At 46.1% G+C, this 20435-nt stretch overlaps 1 protein-coding gene across 6 annotated transcripts in view; it reads left to right on the top strand.

The window, feature by feature from the left end:
- The window catches only part of rreb1a (ras responsive element binding protein 1a), a 235269-nt gene that overhangs the window by 108077 nt on the left and 106757 nt on the right, over window positions 1-20435 (top strand). For 3 of the 6 annotated variants that reach the window (XM_087978498.1, XM_087978499.1, XM_087978497.1), the window contains exons 1-2: window positions 13047-13288; window positions 19976-20113. In XM_087978498.1, the coding sequence (XP_087834624.1) occupies window positions 13132-13288; window positions 19976-20113 (295 nt within the window). In that variant the 5' untranslated portion in view covers window positions 13047-13131. Of the gene's footprint in view, window positions 1-13041; window positions 13289-19975; window positions 20114-20435 lie in introns of those variants that run through there. The other 3 variants (XM_043719503.2, XM_087978500.1, XR_015752812.1) reach the window with 2 other exon arrangements.

Here is a 20435-nt window from a genome sequence, read left to right as displayed (position 1 = left end):
TGTTCTTCTGTGAGCCAACAGACTTCTCCAATATCGGCTAGCGCTTGTCCCTCTCCTCAGAGGTCACAGGTCACCTCGAGAACCAAATCAATGTTGACCCCTCCAGTGCATTACTGAGGGATTGCTCACTGTCAGAAAGACCATCTGCTGGGTCTCTGACACGTTGCTTGAGGGCTGAGTGTTGGCCAGGGAGACCTGCTCTATCTTACAGTGCCTTGACATCTTTTACATCCAGCTGAGCGGGCATTGATGGGGTGTCAGGCTGCCATATCATCAGAAGGACAGCACTGTTGACAGAGCAGCACTCCCCCAGCGCTGCACTGGGAATGAAGCTGTGACATGGCCCTTGAGCCCTGCACTGTGGGATTTGGAGGCAAGTATGCTATCAGCTGAGCCATGGCTGATGACATTTTGTTTGATAGCTCTAAAGTGAGATGCCTCCCTGTGGTGTTAGTGTAATTTGGTGATGAGGTCCCGCTAACCAGGCAACGGGATGAATTTGGATGCCAGCTGAGCACTGCGTGGGGCTACATCTTGGGTGCCATTGTGAGAGTGCCATTTCCATTCCCCCCCCCACCCACACCCCACCCCCTCCCTGTGTAGAAACATAGACGTTAGGAGTAGGCCATTCGGCCAGCACTTCCATTCAATATGAACGAGGCTGATGATCTTATTCAGTCCCCTGTCCACCAGACCATAAAGACAGAGCGTCCCTGGTGGGAACCAGCAGGCAGTGAATGGTCACCAACTCGATGCCGGGACGAGGGGGCTTGGGAAGAGGATGCTGGGCCTGTACCCATTGGAGCTCAGGAGATTGGGAGATGATCTGGTTGATTTATGTAAAAGTCTGAAGGGGCTTGACTGGCTGGGGTGGTGTTTCTCCTGGTGGGAGAGTCTGGAACTTGGATACACCACAGACGAACGAAGGGGGTCTCCCATTGGAGCTGGAGATGGGCAGGCATTTCTTCTCTGTGGAATTTTATCCCCTCAAAGTCAGTGGGAGGTGGTACATGGAGGCCGGGTTGAAATGATGATTGGGCGAAGAGGTGTTCAGGGTTGCAGGGGATCGGTAAGAATGTGAAAGCGAGGCCTAGACTAGAGCAGTCACTATCCCGTGGAGAGACAGAACAGTCTGGGCCAAATGGCCTGTTCCTGCTCTTGCCTCTTATGTTTATCTGTCCCAGAAGCCCTCCCAGGGTGGATTAGATTAGATTACTTACAGTGTGGAAACAGGCCCTTCGGCCCAACAAGTCCACACCGACCCGCCGAAGCGCAACCCACCCATACCCCTACATTTACCCCTTACCTAACACTACGGGCAATTTAGCATGGCCAATTCACCTGACCTGCACATCTTTGGATTGTGGGAGGAAACCGGAGCACCCGGAGGAAACCCACGCAGACACGGGGAGAACGTGCAAACTCCACAGTCAGTCGCCGGAGGCGGGAATTGAACCCGGATCTCTGGCGCTGTGAGGCAGCAGTGCTAACCACTGTGCCACCGTGCCGCCCATGAATGTGGCAGTAATTTGGCACAGGGAGATCCCACAGAGTCTGGGAAAAAATGCAAAGAACTGCTGATCTGAAACAAGAACAGAAATTGCTGCCAGACCTGCTGAGGATGTCCAACAATTTTGGGGGGAAACAACAATGCAACTGGGTTGAGCAAGGGACCTGCCTCATTGTTTAGCTTTGTTGGAGATTTTTTGTGGGTTTTGAGTGGGGCGGGGTGGATTTTGTTGGTCATTATTCTGGGGGCCTGTTTGCAAACTGTTTGTTGTCATGTTGGCACCTGAACCAACTGTGCACCAGGCTGCGGAACTGCCCTTAATCTGATGCCAATTCTCGGAGGTCGATTGTGTATTTTTCCCAGATGATAGTGTCAGGTGATTTGAATTCGAACACAATTGTATTCAAATGGAGAAACCCCAGGCTTCGCATCCTGGTGAAAGGTCTTCAGGAACGACGCTTTCATTTTTCTGCATAAACCCTTCGAGGGAGCAGGGCACGTTCCCTGACCGAAGGTGCCTGATGAGAACAGCCCAAACGATATTGTTTCCCCACAGTGTTGGCCTGTCTTTCATATTGAGATCTTGACTCATCTCCTGTGCACTTGCAGCATTTTCTGTCTTCCCTTTTTGGACCTTCCTGGTAGTTGTGTGACACTGTTGTACGATCCATTCATAGGATGAGGGTGTCAATCTGTTATTGCCCATCACTAATTGCCCAGCGGACAGTTATGTGTCAGTCACATCTGATGTAGGCCAAGCTAGGTAAGGATGGCAGATTTCCTTCCCTGAAGGACATCAGTGAACTGGGTGGGATTTTTCTGACAATTGATGATGGTCTCATGGTCATTAGTCGGTTGTTTTACCAGATTTTTTTCATTGAATTCAAATCCCACCATCTTTAGTGGCAGATTTGAACCTGGAATCTCAGAACATTAGATTAGACTCCCTACAGTATGGAAACCGGCCCTTTGGCCCAACGAGTCCACACCGACCCTCTGAAGAGCAACCCACCCAGACTCATTCCCCTACCCTATATTTATGCCTGACTAATGCACCTAGCACTGTGGGCAATTTAAGTATGGCCAATTCACCCTCCCCTGCATATCTTTGGAGTGTGGGAGGAAACCGGAGCACCCAGAGGAAACCCACACAGACACGGGGAGAATGTGCAAACTCCACACAGACAGTCGCCCAAGGTGGGTCCCTGGTACTGTGAGACAGCAATGCTAACCACTGAGCCATCGTTCTGCACCGTTTGCAGAACCTCTCAATGGTTACCGCATCAAAGGTGTCCATTGGCCCATTGTTCCTGCGCTGGATCTGCAAATGTGCCCGGAACCCAGGACTGCTTCCCCCAAACTTCTCCCTTCGTGTTCCCGTTCATAAAACAATCCCAACTGTTCCTTGAGAGCCTTGATGAAACCTGCTTTCACCTCAGTCTCTTGAGCAGCCATTTAAAATCGAAACCACTCGCTGCGTGGAGACGTTCCTCCTGTTGTTTTTATTGTATATTTGTCTAATGCAAATGAGATGATGGCCGAGTGACATTGTCACTGAAGTAGAAACTCCAAGATTTGGTTAATGTTCTGGGGACTTGGGTTTTATTGAATTTGATAAAAGTCTGGAAATAAGTCCTAATGGTAATCATGAAGCCATTGTTACTTGTTGTAAAACCCACCTAGTTCACTAATATCCTTTGGGGAGCAGATCATAGGATCTTGGAAACCCCACAGTGTGGAAACAAGCCATTCAGCCCATTGAGTCCATACTGACTGTCTGAAGAGCATCCCACCCAGACCCATCCCATTACCCTGTCCCCTGTAACCCTGCATTTCCCATGGATAACCCACCTAGCTTGCTCACCCCTGGACACTAGGGCAATTTAGCCTAACCAATCCATCTAACCTTTGGACTGTGGGAGGAAACCCGCGTAGACACAAGAAGAATGTGCAAACTCCACACAAGCTGTCATTCGAGGGTGGAATCGCACTCGAGTCCCTGGTGCTGTGAGGCAGCAGTGCTAATCACTGAGCCACCATGCTGCATTCTTTACCTGGTCTGGCCTACATGTAACTCCAGACCCATAGTAATGTGGTTGACTCTTAACTGCTGTCTGGACAATTAGATATGGACAATAAGCCAGCAACGCTCACTCCCATGAATGAATAAAAAGTCTGTATTGAATCAGCTGCCAGAAGAAGTGGTGGATGCTGGGACAATTACAACATTTAAAAGGCATCTGGATAGGTATATGATTAGCAAGAGTTTAGAGGGATATGGGCCAAATGCTGGCAACTGGCACAAGATTAATATAAGATATCTGGGCAGCAAGAACGAGTTGGACCAAAGAGTCTGTTTCCATGCTGTACATCTCGATGACTCTATGACTAATCACCATAAATGTTTCCATTTACCTTAGCTCTCAACTACATTAGTTGTAACTTGATGTATAGTGTATGACAGAAACTGGCCATTCAACCCAAACAGATTGTTCTAGCCCTTATTTTCTGTGTAAGTTCCACTTGTCTTTCTTTGTCTGATCCAATTGTACGAGAGAACACATTATTACAATCTTGAGTGAGTCCCGATAGCTTAAGATGGGAATCCAGAAAGGATCTACACTGGGGAGATGAGGAATCACTTAATCCTCTTTATGAATTAACTTGTTAGACCGTCTGGAAGTTGGATGATGTTTTACAAAGAACATTACAGCCACAGGAACAGGCCCTTCGGCCCACCATGTCTGTGCCCGACCATGATGCCACTCTAAACTAATCCCGTCTGCCTGCACACGGTCCATATTCCTCTATCCACTGCCTGTTCATGTCTGTCTAAATGCGTGTTAAATGTTGCTATTGTACCTATTCCTGGAATCTCCCTTGGCAGCACATTCCAGCACATACTATCCTCAGTGTTTAAAAAAAACTTTCCTCACACATCTCCTTTAAACTTTTCTTCCCTCACCTTAATCTCTGTGCCCCTTGGTATTTGACATTTCCACCCAGGGCAAAAGTCTCTTGCTATCTAGATGCCTGTTATAATTTTATATACTTCATATCTGGTCACCCTAGGTTTTAATCCATTTTCATGAAGGCGTTGCTGGCTAGGCCAGCATTTATTACCCAACCCTAATTGCCCGGGGGGCAGTTAAGGGCCAATCACATTGCTGTGGGCCTGGAGTCATATGTAGGCCAGACTGGGTAAGGATGGCAGTTTCCTTCCCAAAAGGACATGAGTGAACCAGATTTTGTGTCATTAATGGTGTCAAGACACGTCGAGAATGAGGTTAACAAAGCAGACAGTATCCTCAGCTGTATAAACCAGGGCTTAAAGTTGGCTTAGAGACCTGAGGAAGGGTTAGACCCGAATGCTGCCTGGCCTGCTGTGTTCTTCCAACCTCCTGCCTGTATGGAGCAGGGAGGTTTAGTTGAAGTTATATTAGCCAGTAGTTGAGTCTGAGCTGGAGTATTGTGTGCAGTTCTTGGAATTGAACTGTAGGGAGGATGTGTTGGAATTGGAGCAAGGGCAGAACAGATTCCTGAGAATGATTTCAGGGATGAGTTTTGTAAATGGATTGAACAGGATGGAAGTGTTTGACTTAGTGAGGAGAAGACTGAGAGGGGATCAGATTGAGGTGTTCAACATCACAAGCAGGATCTCGACAGACAGAGAGAGAGAGAGAGGAACTGTTCCCACTCATAAGCTGATGCAGGACCAGCTTTGAAATAATTCGTAAAAGAAGCAAAAACCACTGGATGAAAAAGCCTTTTCTGCAAAGTGAGTTTTTAAAGGTGTGGTGGAGACCAGTTCAACTGAACCTATCAAAAGAGGATTAAGTGATTCCTCATCTCCCCAGTGTAGATCCTTTCTGGATTCCCATCTTAAGCTATCGGGACTCACTCAAGATTGTAATAATGTGTTCTCTCGTAATCTAAGAAAGGAAAACTGCATAGAGAAGGTGGGAGGTTGGCGCTGAGTGAGGAGGGTTAGCACAGACACAATGAGCGAAATGGCCTCCTGGGTGGGGCGAGGGGTTGTCAGGGTTCTGAGAGGAATGGAATGGGTGAGGATGGAGGGAGTGCTTTTTGGGTGTGGCTTTGTGTGTGATTGATGGGGATGAAATAGGGGTAGTTTGGCAAATGAGTTCTGTTGCAATAAAGACATGCATTGTCACTTGAATGTTTTATGGGCCTCTGCTGGCAGAGGTGTAAGTGGCTTGAAACATAATCAGTTCTTAACCAGAGAGCCATCAGTTCAGTTTTTGAGAAGCAGTTCCCTCTTTATCAGTTGATACCATCTGTTGTCAGTGACTGACTGTGTTAACAGCCCATGTTCTAAACATAACCTCCTCCAGCTGTGCCTCTGCCATGGTGGCTCTCTCAGACTGGAGCCCTCTTGGGCTGAAAGGAGTCCCTGAGTAAGTCCATTCCACAAATCCCACCTTGTCAAATGTGCAGGACTGAGCCCTGGGGTGGGGGGTGGGGGTGGGGGTCTCTGCGTTCTGGGGGTGCTGGAATGTGCTGATGTTCCAACAGTCAAAGGGGTTTTTCAGCAGCTTGGCTTGTTTGTGGTGACGTAGAGTTGAGAGGGGGAAGAGGTTGGTTGGTCGGTCTAACCCACCATCTCCTGCTCCATTGCCACCACCTGCTTTCTATAGTTAGCGACTCCCCAGTGAGATTGAGGTCAGGCCTAGTATGTGTGAACCCCCTCCCACCCAACTCCTTTTCAGGCTCACCTCCTCACAGCCACTATCTGTGTTCGTACAGCAAAGCTGAGCCCATTGGAGTGAGAGTAGGCCATTCAGCCCATTGAATGTGCTCCGCTGTTCACTGAGATTATGATGTGGAGGAGCTGGTGTTGGGATAGCGTGGACAAAGTTTAAAATCACACAACACAGTACTTCCAAATAAACTTGTTGGACTATAACCTGGTGTTATGTGAATTTTAATTTAACACAACGCTGGATTATAGCCAACAGGTTTATTTGGGAGTACTAGCTTTCAGAGTGCTGCTCCTTTATCAGGTAACTAGTGGGGTAGGATCATAAGACACAGAATTTATAGCAAAAGATCACAGTGTCATGTAATTAAAACGATAAATTGAACTAGCTGAGATCATGGCGGAAGTGAAAATTCTCAACTCCCACTTTCCTGCCTTTTCCCCCATAATCCTCTATTCCCTTATGGATTAAAAATCTGCCCATCTCCGTTTTGAACACTGCCCAGAAACACACACGACAACAACTTGTATTTACGTAGCACCTTTAGCTTTGTCAAGATTTCACTGGAATGTTATGAAGTGAACTAAAGTCGATAACAGCAACCCCTATTTGTATGACCCCTGCGACACTTCGCAGGAGCATTGTAAATCAGATCATGTCACCAAGCCACACATTATGTAAGGTGCCCACCTGCTTGATCCGAGAACTGGGTTTTAAGGGGTGTCTTAAAGGAGGAAAGCAAGGTGAGGAGGTTGTTGTGTTGCCATAGTCTTACCAAACCATAGGAACTGCTCTCTCATTAGAGAGAAGCGACTGAGGGTGATTTAACCAGAGGGCCACCAGACCTCACATGGGGAGAAGAGGTTGAGAAGGAGACTCCTTCATGGTAACCTCAAACTAGTGATGGGAATTGAGCCCACGCTGTTGGCATCACACTGCTCTGCAAACCGACAATCCACCCAATGGAGCTAAACTGATTCCCAAGTTGGGGAGGTATAGGGAGGGGATTTCACAGCCTCCGAGCCCAATTGTGGTCAGGGATGCTCCAGAGCTCAGAGTTTAGAGGAGCTCTGATATCTCAGAGGCTTGGTAGGGTGGCAGATATTGATGGTGAGGGGTGACTTGCTGCGATAAGGAATGGTGAATGACAGGATATGGAAGGGTGAGGCCTTGGACAGATTCGACAACGTGGAGAAGATCCTCTGTGCATTCCATGGGCAGGGCATTTCATTGTTGCTTCATTACTGGTTGCTGTGGGTCTGGAGTCACACGTAGGCCATACCAGGTTAGAATGACAGATTTCCTTCACTAAAAGACATTAACGTGCTGATGTCCCAACAGTCAAAGGGGTTTATTACTAATCGCTCACTAATGTCCTTTAGTGAAGGAAATCTGCCATTCTCACCTGGTCTGGCCTACATGCGACTCCAGACCCACAGCAATGTGGTTGACTCAGGCCTGGCCAGTGATAGCAACATTCCATGAAAGAGTAAAACAGAATGGTTTGATTGTCTGTAAACTGCTTCAGGGTATTCTGACATTGTGAAAGGTGCCGTATAAATGCAAGGCTTTCTTTTCTGGTTTAGCAAATTGGAACACCCTGTCTGCAGTTTAACGTCTGTGCAAATGAATGGGACATGGATTTTTCAAGTTTTGCAGGCATGTAGAGTGAATAGTAGTGAACCTTGTGGCCTGTGTACTCTGATCATTGGGAAACTCTGCACTGGGGCTTGCAGATTTAGTTGTTATGTAGATGCAGGTCCAGGTACATTTAAGAGTTTAATCGGATTGTGTCTGGGAACTTTGTGGATTGGAATGTGCTGCTGGTTACTGTGTCTTGTAAAATCCCCAGTGTTTTAAGAAAACTTTACATTTGCAACTTGAGTCTGGAGAGTGTCTGTGTACGTGTTAGACAATTTAAGTAATACGTTAAAAGATGCACACACTTGCATGTGTGCACTTACACCCCAGACATCTCACTTTCTTATAGATGCCAGTCTTAAACATTTCGAATGTGCATTTGTGATTTGCAACTCAAAGTGTGGAGCAATCTGCCCAATGCTATAGCAACAATGAAAAGTCTATTGACTGGGCTCTAATCTACTGAAATCACCAGACTTTGTGGCTACAACAAGAAGTTGTCTTTACATAGCATCTTCAATGTGATAAACTGTTCCAGGGCACTTCAGTAGTTTGTTCCAAAGCACAGTTGGATACATTTTCACAAAGGGTGATATTTGAGCAAGGCTTGTTGAGAGAAAAGCTGGGTTAGCTCATTTGGCTGGCTGGCTGCTTTGTGATGCAAAGTGACGCCAACAGCGTGGGTTCAATTCCCGCCCTGGCTGAGGTTACCATGAAGGACTCTCCTTCTCAACCTCTTCCCCTCGCCTGAGGCACGGTGACCCTCAGGTTAAACCACTGTCAGTTCTGTTTCTCTACTGAGAGAGTAGCCCTGTGCTCCTCTGGGACTACAGTGGCTATATTGCAAAATAAGTCTTCCCCACCAATGCCTGACACCCTCATGTTACAGCAAGTAAATCACATCCTGGTGTGTGTTCCTTGCTTTTGTTCTTTCCCTTTCCGTGCTTCTCTTTTCTGTTAACCTTTCAACAGTCTCCTTCCTGTCTTCCGTCTGTTGTTTGAGGGTGGGGCAGTAATGGATGGAAGAGATAAGAAGTATTTAAGTAAAAGCAAAGTACTGGGGATCTGAAATAAAAACACAGTGCTTGGGAAACCCCACGACTCTGGTAATATGCTGGTGTAAAGGTTTTGAGTCAATACGGCTCTTCAGAAACGAAGAAGAATCATTGTGGACTCTATGCTAATTCTGTTGCCGTTACGGTTGCTGCCAGACCCCACTGAGTTTCTCTAGCACCTTCCGTTTTCGGAATAGCTCGGACGAACCTCTGGGATCTGACGAACTAGAGTCAGATATTTGACGCTGGGACGTGGAGCACCATCACCCTTGGAACAGGGTGCAAAACCGTTCTGAGATGCAAGTTGAATAAACAAGGGAAATGTGATAGACCAGGCGTGACAGCAATGCATGAGGTGGCAGAACTACAACAGGAAGCACGTGTGATGGGCAATAGTTTTGATATAATAAAAAATGCCCCACTTTACTCATCCATAAAACACCAGCGGATGATAGTTTTTTGAAAAATGTATTCAAAAAAAAAGGAGAAAAGCGAGATTACAGTTTTTAAAATTTGAATTATTATTGTCACGTGTACCTAGCTACAATAAAAAAATATTGTTTTGCCTGAGCTACAGGCAGATCATACCATCCAAAGGTCAAAGGGTGATAGAATCCAGAGAGGAATACAACGTTACGGCTGCAAAGAAGATGTATTTAATCTTGAGGTGAACTTTAAAACTATTTTTATTGTATTTGACCTTCAGCATGTACCTACTTTGATTGTGATCATAAAGGGATAGATGAGGTTAAACACTTTCGAAGCAGAATAATGGTATTTATACTGAGGGGAGATTTGATCGGCGTGGACAACATTCAAACAGGTTGCGATGAGGCAGACAAAGAGAAGCAGTTCCCACTTGTTGAAGATAACGAGATGAGAGGGGTTGCTGATTTTAAGATTTTGGGGAAAGGATGTGTAGGGTTAGGAGGATGAGCTGTTTTACACAGCATGTGGTAATTCCCTGTGATCTGGAGGGTGGAGGACGCAGAGATAATTGACAATTTCAGAATGAAATTGGGTGGGCGCTTGAGGGAAATGCGTTTGCAGGGTTGGGGAGATGGAGAGGGCGAATGGAGCTGATTGTGTTGCTCCATAGAACTGGATGTTGATGGGCCAAATGGCCTCCTGTGCCATTCTGACTTGTCATATGACACCAACTCATAAGGAGATATTATTGTTGATATTATTTAGTCTCCAGTTTAAATCTTTAGTGCTGTTATTTTGTTCTCTTCTCTTTTCTGTGTTACACTCCAGCAGGAAAATGACCTCCTTAGTAAATGACACGTGATGTTTCACTTCACAGGACCTTCCTGTGCTTTTACTGAGTGAAAGACTTTTATTTACGTCAGGTTACATGGAATCCCTACAGTGCCGAAACAGGCCACTGAGTACACACTGACCCTCCAAACAGCATCCTACCCAGTCTCAACCCCATCCCTCGAGCCCTGCATTTCCCGTGCCTAATCCACTTAGCCTGCATATGCCTTGACACCACGGGGCAATTTCCCATGGCCAATCCTCCGAATGTGCACATCTTTGGACTGTGGGAGGAAACCCACACATGCACAGGGAGAATGTGCAAACCCCACGCAGCCAGTCGTCCAAGGCTGGAATCGAATCCTGGTCCTGGCACTGCGAGGCAGCAGTGCTGACCACTGAGCCACTGTTCTACCACCAAGAAGAAGGCCATTCAGCCCAACCAGTCCATGCTGATTTTTCTACTCCTTATTTTCCTCTGGGAGTAATGAAAGTGGAATATATTTAACAGCAGAGGGCTGCGGAGGCTGGGTCATTAAGTATGTTCAAAGCTGAGAGAGACAGACTTTTAAGCAGTCAGGGAATAATAGGTGATGGGGGAAAGGCAGGAACCTGGAGTGAGGATTGTCATTTCAGCCACGATCCAATTAAGTGGTGGAGCAGACTCTCTGGCCTAGTCCTGCTCCTACATCTCCTGGTCTTATCTCAATGTATCATCACGATTGTCTGTTTGCTTCTCCCTTAATTGCCCACCCAGCTTCTCCTTAAATGCCTCGAAACTACTCATTGCAGCCATTCCCTGCTGATGTGTTTCTGAAACTTTCTTTTTGTTAAAGACCTTTCTTCTTGATTCCCAATTGAATTTCGTAGAATCCTGGATCCCTGCATTGTGGGAGCAGGCCATTTGACTCAGCTGGTCTTCACTGACTCTTGGAAAAGCATCCCCACACCCGCCCGCCAACCTCGGACCCACCCCCTTCCTTATCCCTGTTACCCTGTATTCCCCATGGCCAGTCCACCCTAACCTGCACATCTTTGGACTGTGGGAGGAAACCAGAGTGCCCGGAGGAAACCCACGCAGACACAGGGAGAATGTGCAAACTGCTTGGTGACTGTCTTAGATTTGGTGGTGTTCGGTTTTCCTCCATCCTGTCAGAACATATTAGCTCATTGTTTCTGCACTGCCTTTTAAAAATCAAGAGATGTAGCCTGCCAAGCCTGAACTAATCTGTGCATATTTTAGACCTGTTCTTCCTGAGGTGTGAACATAGAACAGTGCAGGCCCTTTGGCCCTCGATGTTGTGCCGGCCTTTTATCTTACTCTAAGATCAAACTAACTACATACTCTTCATTTTACTAGCATCCTTGTACTATCTAAGAGTCACTTAAATGTCCCCAATGTATCTGACTCTCCTACCGCTGCTGGCAGTGAATCCCATGCACCCGCCACTCCCTGTCTAAAGAACTGACCTCTGACCTCTCCCCGAAACCTACCTCCAATCACCTTAAAATTTAAGCCCCCCTCGTGATAGCCATTTCCACACTGGGAAAAAATCTCTGACTATTCACTCTATTTATGCCTCTCATGATGTGGAGGAACTGGTGTTGGATGGGGTGGGCAAAGATAAAAATCACAGAACACCAGGTAATAGTCCAACCGCCAATAGATGTCAACCACCCGATGAAGGAGCAGCGCTCCGAAAGCTAGTGCTTCCAAATAAAACAGTTGGACTATAACCTGGTGTTGTGTGATTTTTAACTTTATGCCTCTCGTTATCTTGTACACCTCTGTCAAGTCGCCTCTCACCCTTCTTCACTCCAACGGGAAAAGCCTTAGTTCCCTCAGCCTTTCTTCCTAAGCCATGCCGTCCAGTCCAGTGAATTCAGAAAGCCAATGCGGACTGGGGTAGGAGGTTAAAATAGTCTAGGTGGGGCCGTTCCAAAGGTGCTTTCTTGAAAATCAAAAGATAAACTGATTCAGACAGAATTCTGTTTACTGTTTGGACTTGATCTGGGTTTTGTTTTTGGGGAGGGGGGGTGGAGTCTGGGTAGTACTAATGTCAAGATGTTAGCTGCTGCTGATAATGGGCAGCAGACACGGCCTTGCTAACCTCACTCACCTAAAGGGCTGGGAGAGGCTCCGAGAATTCCCGCAAAACTAATCATGTCCATCTGAAGCAAGACGGTTAGGTGGAGGGGGTGAGCATCTAATCAGGGATTCAGCAAGATCAGCAGCAGACCACGCTGCATTTATCCAGCCTTTTCCTGTAACATCACTTGCCTAGCAAAACACCAAGCATTAATATGTGAAGGCTGCAATCCCATTTTAATCACATGAAGGGTAACTCTTCAAACAAGGTGAGCTATCTGCTCTGTGGAGTATTACTTCAGCAGTCTGTACGTCTGTCATCTCACTGTGATGTGATCTGTTCTATTTTCTTTTGTAAAGACTTGTTAATGGGCACATGTCTGGTAATTGTGTTGAAGATAAGAGATTCGAGCATTCATAGACAATTGGTTTAAGAGTTATCTTATCAGGCACCTCCTTTTGAAAAGCATTTATGCTGTGCTTTTTTTTAAAAAATACATGTGCTCTGAAAGCATCCTTTCTGTCAGAGCTGCGCGCACACAAAAGAATTCAACTTTCTGAGTGAATTCACAGCAGGAAGTTTGGACCTGTTTTAACAAGCAGGAAAACACTGACAAAGCCAGTGTCAAGACAGGCACATTCTCATCACCAGTCTGCACCAAACGCAGCTCTCTCAGCACTGGAGTTGAAAGGGTGGGGCCACACTTAGAAAGAGACTGTTTTCAAGTTTGTGATTGTGCGACATGGACCACTTTTAATATTTTTGGACCTGCCGTTTTCTTCCTCCTGTTCACAATCCCGTGCGTTGTGAATTCAACCTGGAATCCTTTGTGGGCAATTCCAGATCGTTACCGAATGACTGTCCCTCCCGTTAAGGCAACTTTTCTCTGTCGATGTTTAATGCTCAAGACTTGGTCACAGGGGGAGACTCCCAGGAGGAACGCTGTCTTCAAAGCAAGGCTGAAGATTCTGGCTGACCCATGGAGGTCCCAGGCTGGGACTGACCAAAGTGGTGAGGATTCCTCCAGCAAAGTGTTGAATAAATGCACCGAGAGGTTTGGTCAGAAAAGTGCAGAGGTGGATGAGTATTTGGAGTTAGTACGCAAGCTTTTAAAATCTCATCTACCAAAACCCTTGACTTGTATGTGGTGGAGAGTGCAGACCACATCTTGGACATACCCACCATCTCGAAACCCATCACGCTGCTGTGGAAACAAATTCTCCTCCATCCTGAAGGATTGTCTAAGGAGAAGAGTATAAGCTTATCTCTCGTGACTGAGATAGTCATGCGACAGTAAGACAGGAACTTGTTTCCTCAAGCAAGGTCTTGGATATTTAAAAAAAAATTATTAAGAAGTATTTCAAGTGGTTATTTGCCGGAGGTGCATTCCTGTTGCACTTCAGTGTTTGTTTAATCAGGGAATCTGGAACGGTGGGATCATTGAGTCCAGCAGAATTCCAGCTCTCTCCGGTCCCCTGAAAGATTCCTCATCATGCACGGTGGTCAGCATTTTCAGGAGAACAACCTGTAACTGATGGAGTACCACAGGGATCAGTGCTGGGGACCGAATTATTCACAATATATATGAATGACCTGGATGAGGAAAGTGAATGTTTTATAGCTCAAGGTTTGTGAATGACATGGAAATAGGTGAGATGGCAAGTGGTGGTGAATCTGCAGAGAAATAGAAACAAGTTATGTTAGTGAGCAAAGGTTTGGCAGATGAAAAGTGTAAGAAGCTTTGATTTATTGTTGTCACATGTACCTAAGTACAGTGAAAATTTTTGTTGTGTGAGCAGTACAGGCAGATCATACCATATAAGGACAGAGGGTGCTTAGACAAAATTATGTGCTTTGGCAAGAAGAATGGAGGAGCTGAGTACTGTCTAAATGGAGAGATACTTCAGAAGGTTTTGGGGGAACAGAGGGATTTGGGGGTTCTTGTATCTAAGTCACCAAAGGCTGGTGGCCCAGTTTAGCGGGTAACAGGTTGGGGAATGGCTTTTGTTTCAAAGGGAGTGCAGTCTAAACACAGGGAGGAATTGCTGAGACTATACAAGGAACTAGTCAGATCACAGCTGAAATAATGTGAACAGTTTTGATCCCCTTATGTAAGGAAAGATAGGCTAGCATTGGAGACAATCCAGAGGAGATTTGCTCAGCTGATTCCAGGGATGGAAGGCTTTTCTATCTGAGGAGAGATTGAGTAAGATCAGCCTGCACTCATGGAGGTTCGGTAAACTGAGAGGCGACTGCACTGAAACTTAAGATTCTTAAAGGGCTTGACATGGGGTTAGATGCTGACAGGCTGTTTCTCCCTTGTGAGAGAGTCAAGGTCCAGAGGCTATCATCTGAGTAAGGAATTGCCCATTTAAAATGAGACTGTCTCTCAGTGTTTAGTCAATCTGTGGAATTCTTTACCATAAAGGTCGGGTCATTATGTACATTCAAAGCTTGAGATAAACAGATTTGCCGGGATAAAGCAGGAAAACGAGGTTGAAGACTTACAGATCAGCACCATCTCATTGAATAGCAGAGTAGACTCGATGGACAGAATGGCCTGCTTTTTGCTCTTTTGTGTCATGTTCTTGTACATTTTTGGTCAGTAGTAGAGAAGGAGACAGATGCTGGAAGTCAGAGTCAATCGACTGATAGATAGGTTCCTGAGTGTCAAGGGGATGAAGGGTTATGGGGAGAAAGCTGGAGAATGGGGTTGAGAAAATTATCAGCCATGATTGAATGGCAGAGCAGAGTCGGATGGGCTGAATGGCCTAATTTTGGCTCCTATGTTTTATGGTCTAATAGATGTGAAGCTGCAAGAGCCCAGCAGGTCAGACAGCGTCCAAGGAGCAGACACGTCAACGTTTTGGGCTGAAACCTTTTGTCCTGACAGTGAGGTTTAACAGGATGAGCTTCAGCCATCAATCTTTTAATGTTTGTTATTCTCATCAGAGTGAGTGTGCCATCCCCTCCGACCCCTTGTATAGTAAAGGAACATTGTACCTTGGTGGCTTTTTAACAGGGTTCTGATTTATACCCACTGGAAATAACCAATTACACAAGAGGTAGGACTGAGTCCTGTTAGAGACAGCTGATTAGATTCTCAGAAGTGACTCCAAGATGTGTCGGAAACACTCGACCCAGAATCTTTTCTTGAGTTGAATTGGCTGCATAATTTGTCAGCTTGTCTGTTTTTTTTAACTGGCTGTAGATTGTAGATCTGTTTCTTTTTGTTTTTGATGAGGCTGTAATTAGCTTCAGTGAGTGTGATGCTGTGAGCTAGTGTGGTAACTAGCAAAGTGCTGATAATATTGGTTTTTAACCACGTGGACTGTGCTGTGAGAGACCAGACCAATTTCGCACCCTACAGAATGTGACAGAATGATCTCCAGTGCAGCCAGACCAGGAAGGTGAGGGGCTACATGCTGAGGGCCTGTTAGGAAAGTACAGGTAGAAGGCCTGATGAATGGCCATCGACTAGAAACATGAACTCTTGTGTTTTTTATTATTGTTCCACGGGATGAGGGCATCGCTGCTTGGCCAGCATTTTTTGCCCGTCCCTAAAACTGCTCTGTGGGTAATAACCATCAGTCACATTGTTGTGGTTATTGGAGTCACACGTAGGCCAGACCAGGTAAGGTCAGCAGATCCCTCAAGGACCTGAGTGAACCAGATTGGTTTTTCTGACACTTGGTCATCAGTAGACTCTTAACTCCAGATTTTTATCTGTTGTGCCAGAATTTGAACCCAGGTCTCCAGGACATTACCTGGCTCTCTGATGTTCCTGCTCCTTGGATATTGCCTGACCTGCTGTGTTTTTCCAGCACCACACTAATCTAGACTCTAGTCTCTGGTTTAATAGTCTAACGATAATACCACTGGGCCATCACCTCTCCCTCTACAGATGCTGCCAGACCAGCTGAGTGTTTCCAGCATTTTCTGTATTTATTTGTCGGAAGGATGTGTCTTTTTAAATTGAGAATAATGTCAGCTGTGTTTGATTTTATTCTGCTTTCTGTCTTCCCACCTCCTTACAGGATAGAGAAATGATTGTGACTTATTCCCTGTCTTGACATTGATAAATCCACCAGCAAAGGTTTTGTGCTCCAGTGACCTCCAATAATTCAATAAATTCAATTCAGGGCCCCTTTCCATGGAATAATAAGGTGCCTTAAGTGGTACTATATAGTCCATCATCGTAAGCCTTGGTGAAGTGGATATCAGTGTAACTCTTGAGGGAGTGCTACACTGTCAGGGAGCCATCTTCCAACACCCCACCTAGCTGTTGAGGTGAACATTATGACGTCCTGTGGTAGTAATCCATAACAAGTGGGGGCTTTCTCCAGTGTAATGGCCCCCGATATGCATTGCAAAAAAGCAGCTTATCCACACAGGGAGGTGTGACAGATAGCAGTGACATCCCTTTAATAACCAGAACATTGTTGTAAAGCAAGATTACTTTTGTGAATGCGCTAGGTGCTATGTAACTGCAGGTTTGGTGGCTGTCTTCCTAATTGTTTCTGAAGCCTGGGACTCTTGAAAAATGCTTTTCTTCTATCCCTCACTGGGAGTTGAGTTGGGGCTGCACAGAGCCTGATCCGGACATCGATATTAATGGGCTATTTCAGTGTAGTTGGAAATGGCCCACTGTGGAGGTCTTGGCCTAGCCTCAAGTCTGAGCCATTTGTCTCTTGCCAGTGGCTCTGTTACCTAGTGGCTAGGGTCTGTCACCCATTCTCTTGAAATCTCAGACGAGAGGAGGAATTTCTTCTCTGAGGGAGTTGTGAATTTTTGCAATTCCTTGCCGCAGAAACTGTGGGGGCAGAGTCCTTGTGCATATTGAAGGCTTTGGTGAAGTGGTTCATGATCAATCAGGGAATCAAGGGTTAACAGGAAAGGCAGGAGAGTGGAGATGAGGGATCTCACTCCAGCTACAATCTTAATAAATGGCGGAGCATAATCGAGGGGCTAAATGGCCTGCCAATGTTCCTATTTCTTATGATTTTTGGATCTAACACCATCCCTCCATCTCAAGCTATTTGTAGTATAGGAGGGTTTCTATCTCTATGGTAACCACCTACGCTGACTCGATGGGGAAAAGGATTAACCCACACTGAGGACATATATTAATAGATGGGACTTATTTTAATATTCTGTCCTCATCAGAGAAGAATCCAAGTGATCAGGGTAGAGATTCCCATCTTATCCACAGATACCGACTATGTTTCATTCCCTCAGCAGCAAAGTCCTTGGATTGAATCGTTTTATTTCTGGTTACTTGGACAATTGTTCAATGGCTATCTGGAAGAATGGGAAGATGCTGCATTAGAATGGTGGCTCATCCCATTCGAATGATGCTCTGCTTGAGATGTTCAGGATCTGGAGTTTCATTAACAATTAAACTACACATAAATGAATGATGGATGTTGATATGGGGGTCAAGAGTGTGGTGTTGGAAAGACACAGCAGGTCAGGCTGCATCCGAAGAGCAGGAGAATCAGCGTTTTGGGCATAAGCCCTTCTTCTAGAAGCTGATGAAGAGCTTATGCCCGAAACATCAATTCTCCTGCTCCTCGGACGCTGCCTGAACTGCTGTGTCTTTCCAGCACCACACTCTCGACTCTGATCGCCAGCATCTGTGGTCCTCACTTTCTCCCAGATGGATGTTGATATCCTGTGTAGAGGTTGCGACACTATCAGTGCATCACAAGAGCCCTCTGTGAGTGATGCATGGAGCCAGTAAAACCAGCTGACCAGAGCACAGTAGTCTGATTGTAATTAGTATTTATAGATCCATTATGACAAAAGGAAGCCATTCTGCCCATTAAATCCCTGCTGGCATTTGATTGACCAATAGGTCCCAGTTAACCTCTACCTCCACTTCTCCCTCCAGTCCATTTTTGTTTTGAATCCAGCTTCCGTTTTGGAATCCTTTGCCATTTCCACCACCTTCACAGATGCTACATTCCAGGTCTTTCCCCCCCCCCCCTCGTCATTTTACAAAATTCTTCTTCATAATCTCCCTCCCTGTATCTCTAAGCCACATCCTTGAATCTGTGTTCCCTCTTGTCCTTGTACCGGAAGAGCTTTACTTTGTCTGCCTTATCTGAAGTTGACATAATCGTGTACATCTCAAATCTCCCCTCCAACTCCTTTGCTCCAAGATCAACCCCAGTTTCTCCAAGGTAACCTTTTGTTACTAAACTTCCTCCTGCCGGGAGCCATTCTAGTAAAGCTGACCATAATAGGACTTAGTCACCTAGTTGTGGCCCAACTAGAGCTTTGTTCTGGCTCAGTGTGACTCCTCCCTTGTTGTGTACGATATCTTTATTCCTGAAGCCCCAGGGACCATTTAATGGCTGCCACCTTCATGAGATAGTAGGAAATAGGAGCAGGCCATTGATACAATGGGATTGTGGCTAACCTGATTAGATTACTTACAGTGTGGAAACAGGCCCTTCAGCCCAACAAGTCCACACCGAACCTCCGAAGAGCAACCCACCCAGACCCATTCCCCTACATTTACCCCTTCACCTAACACTACGGGCAATTTAGCCTGGCCAATTCACCTAACCTGCACATCTTTGGACTGTGGGAGGAAACCGGAGCGCCCGGAGGAAACCCACGCATTCACGGGGAGAATGTGCAAACTCCACACAGATGGTTGCCCGAGGTGGGAATTGAACCCAGGTCTCTGGTGCTGTGAGGCAGCTGTGCTAACCACTGTGCCAATTGCAATGCTAATGCCATCTTCATGGCTACCCTCAGTGTCCCATAACCCTCAGCTCCCTTGTAGGTCAAAGATCTCTCCAACTCAGCCACAGTCAGATTCGGTGACCCAGGCTGTGCCGCTCTCCCTCCATCTGGAAGACAATTCCAAAAAGTAAAGACTCTCCAAGAAAAAATTCCAAGGTCTGTACATAAGACGTCCCAGGCCCCTCTGTCCCTTTACACTCATTGCCTTGGACAGGGCAATTTTTCCTATTCATTTGTGAGATGTGGGCGTCGCTGGCTGGGCCCAGCATTTATTGCCCGTCCCCAGTTGCCCCAGAAAAGATGGGGGTGAGCTGCCTTCTTGAACCGCTGCAGTCCATGTGCTGTAGGTAGACTCTCAATGCCGTTAGGGAGGGCATTCCTGCAGTTTGACACTGAAAGAACAGCGATATACTTCCAAGTCGAGATGGGTGAGTGGCTCGAAGAGGAACTTGCAGAAAGTGGAAGAATATTAGAGAGTTACATCGCACGCTTCCTATCTCAGTCAATGGATGTGCGTGATGGCAGGGGGAGGGGGGATCTCAGGAGGGGAAAACAGAAAGGGAATTGAGCCCTTTCTGATGGTTGGCTTATTTTGTGTTGCAGAGTCTAAATGGAGTCTGTGCAGGAGACTGGATCAGTTTGCACTTTGAGAAGGCTAGCAGCATGTTTGTAACCAGTGCCTGTATCTATATTGGGATTGTTATTCCCGACATTTGGAGAGCATCAGTCCATGACAGGGTGTCACTACCATCTAACAGCTTTGTAAATCTGATTTGCTGTAGGAATCCCTGTGAGCACAGAGCCGTCTCTCTCTCTCTCTCTCTCTCTCTCTCTCTCTTTATCGTTCCATCTTTACAGTTTTACATTCAGCTGTTATCACCTTACCCTTCCTACCCAATCCAGTCAGTACTTAATGTCTTTTTTCCCAATCTTGTTTTACAGTGGGGGACAATGGATCTGAAGAGAAAGGAGACCTGGGTCAGACATCTCAAGCTACACTGACAGGATTGGTTGATGAAAGTAGAATTCAAGAAGATGATGATGCTGAGATCGAGTCCAAAACTCAAACAGAAAATGGAGGTAATTCAATTGTAACTGTACACATTTCCAGCGATCGTTCGTTCCATCACTGAAGGGAGTGGGTGCTCAGCCCTTTTACAGTTTTCAGCAGTGGGTTTGAGACCCCTTTATAAGAGTTCTGCTCCTTTGAGATATCCTCAGGGAGGTGGTGATTGGGGGTGAAAAGGGTGGGGGGTGGTGGGGAAGGGGTGAAAGTGCTTTTCTGAATTCTCTCCCAGAAGGCTGTGGAGGCCAAGTCAAAGATGAGATAGTTGAATGTTTAGAATTTAAGGATATGAGGAGTAAGCAAGAATATGACATAGAGAGAGAGAATCAGCAATGA

This window comes from Chiloscyllium plagiosum, unplaced genomic scaffold, assembly GCF_037043375.1.
Source record: "Chiloscyllium plagiosum isolate Xiang-an unplaced genomic scaffold, Cpla_swu_hap1 HiC_scaffold_34, whole genome shotgun sequence".
Taxonomy (NCBI): Eukaryota; Metazoa; Chordata; class Chondrichthyes; order Orectolobiformes; family Hemiscylliidae; genus Chiloscyllium; species Chiloscyllium plagiosum.
Note: the sequence above shows the minus strand (reverse complement) of the source record. Positions and strands in the feature narration are given on the sequence as shown.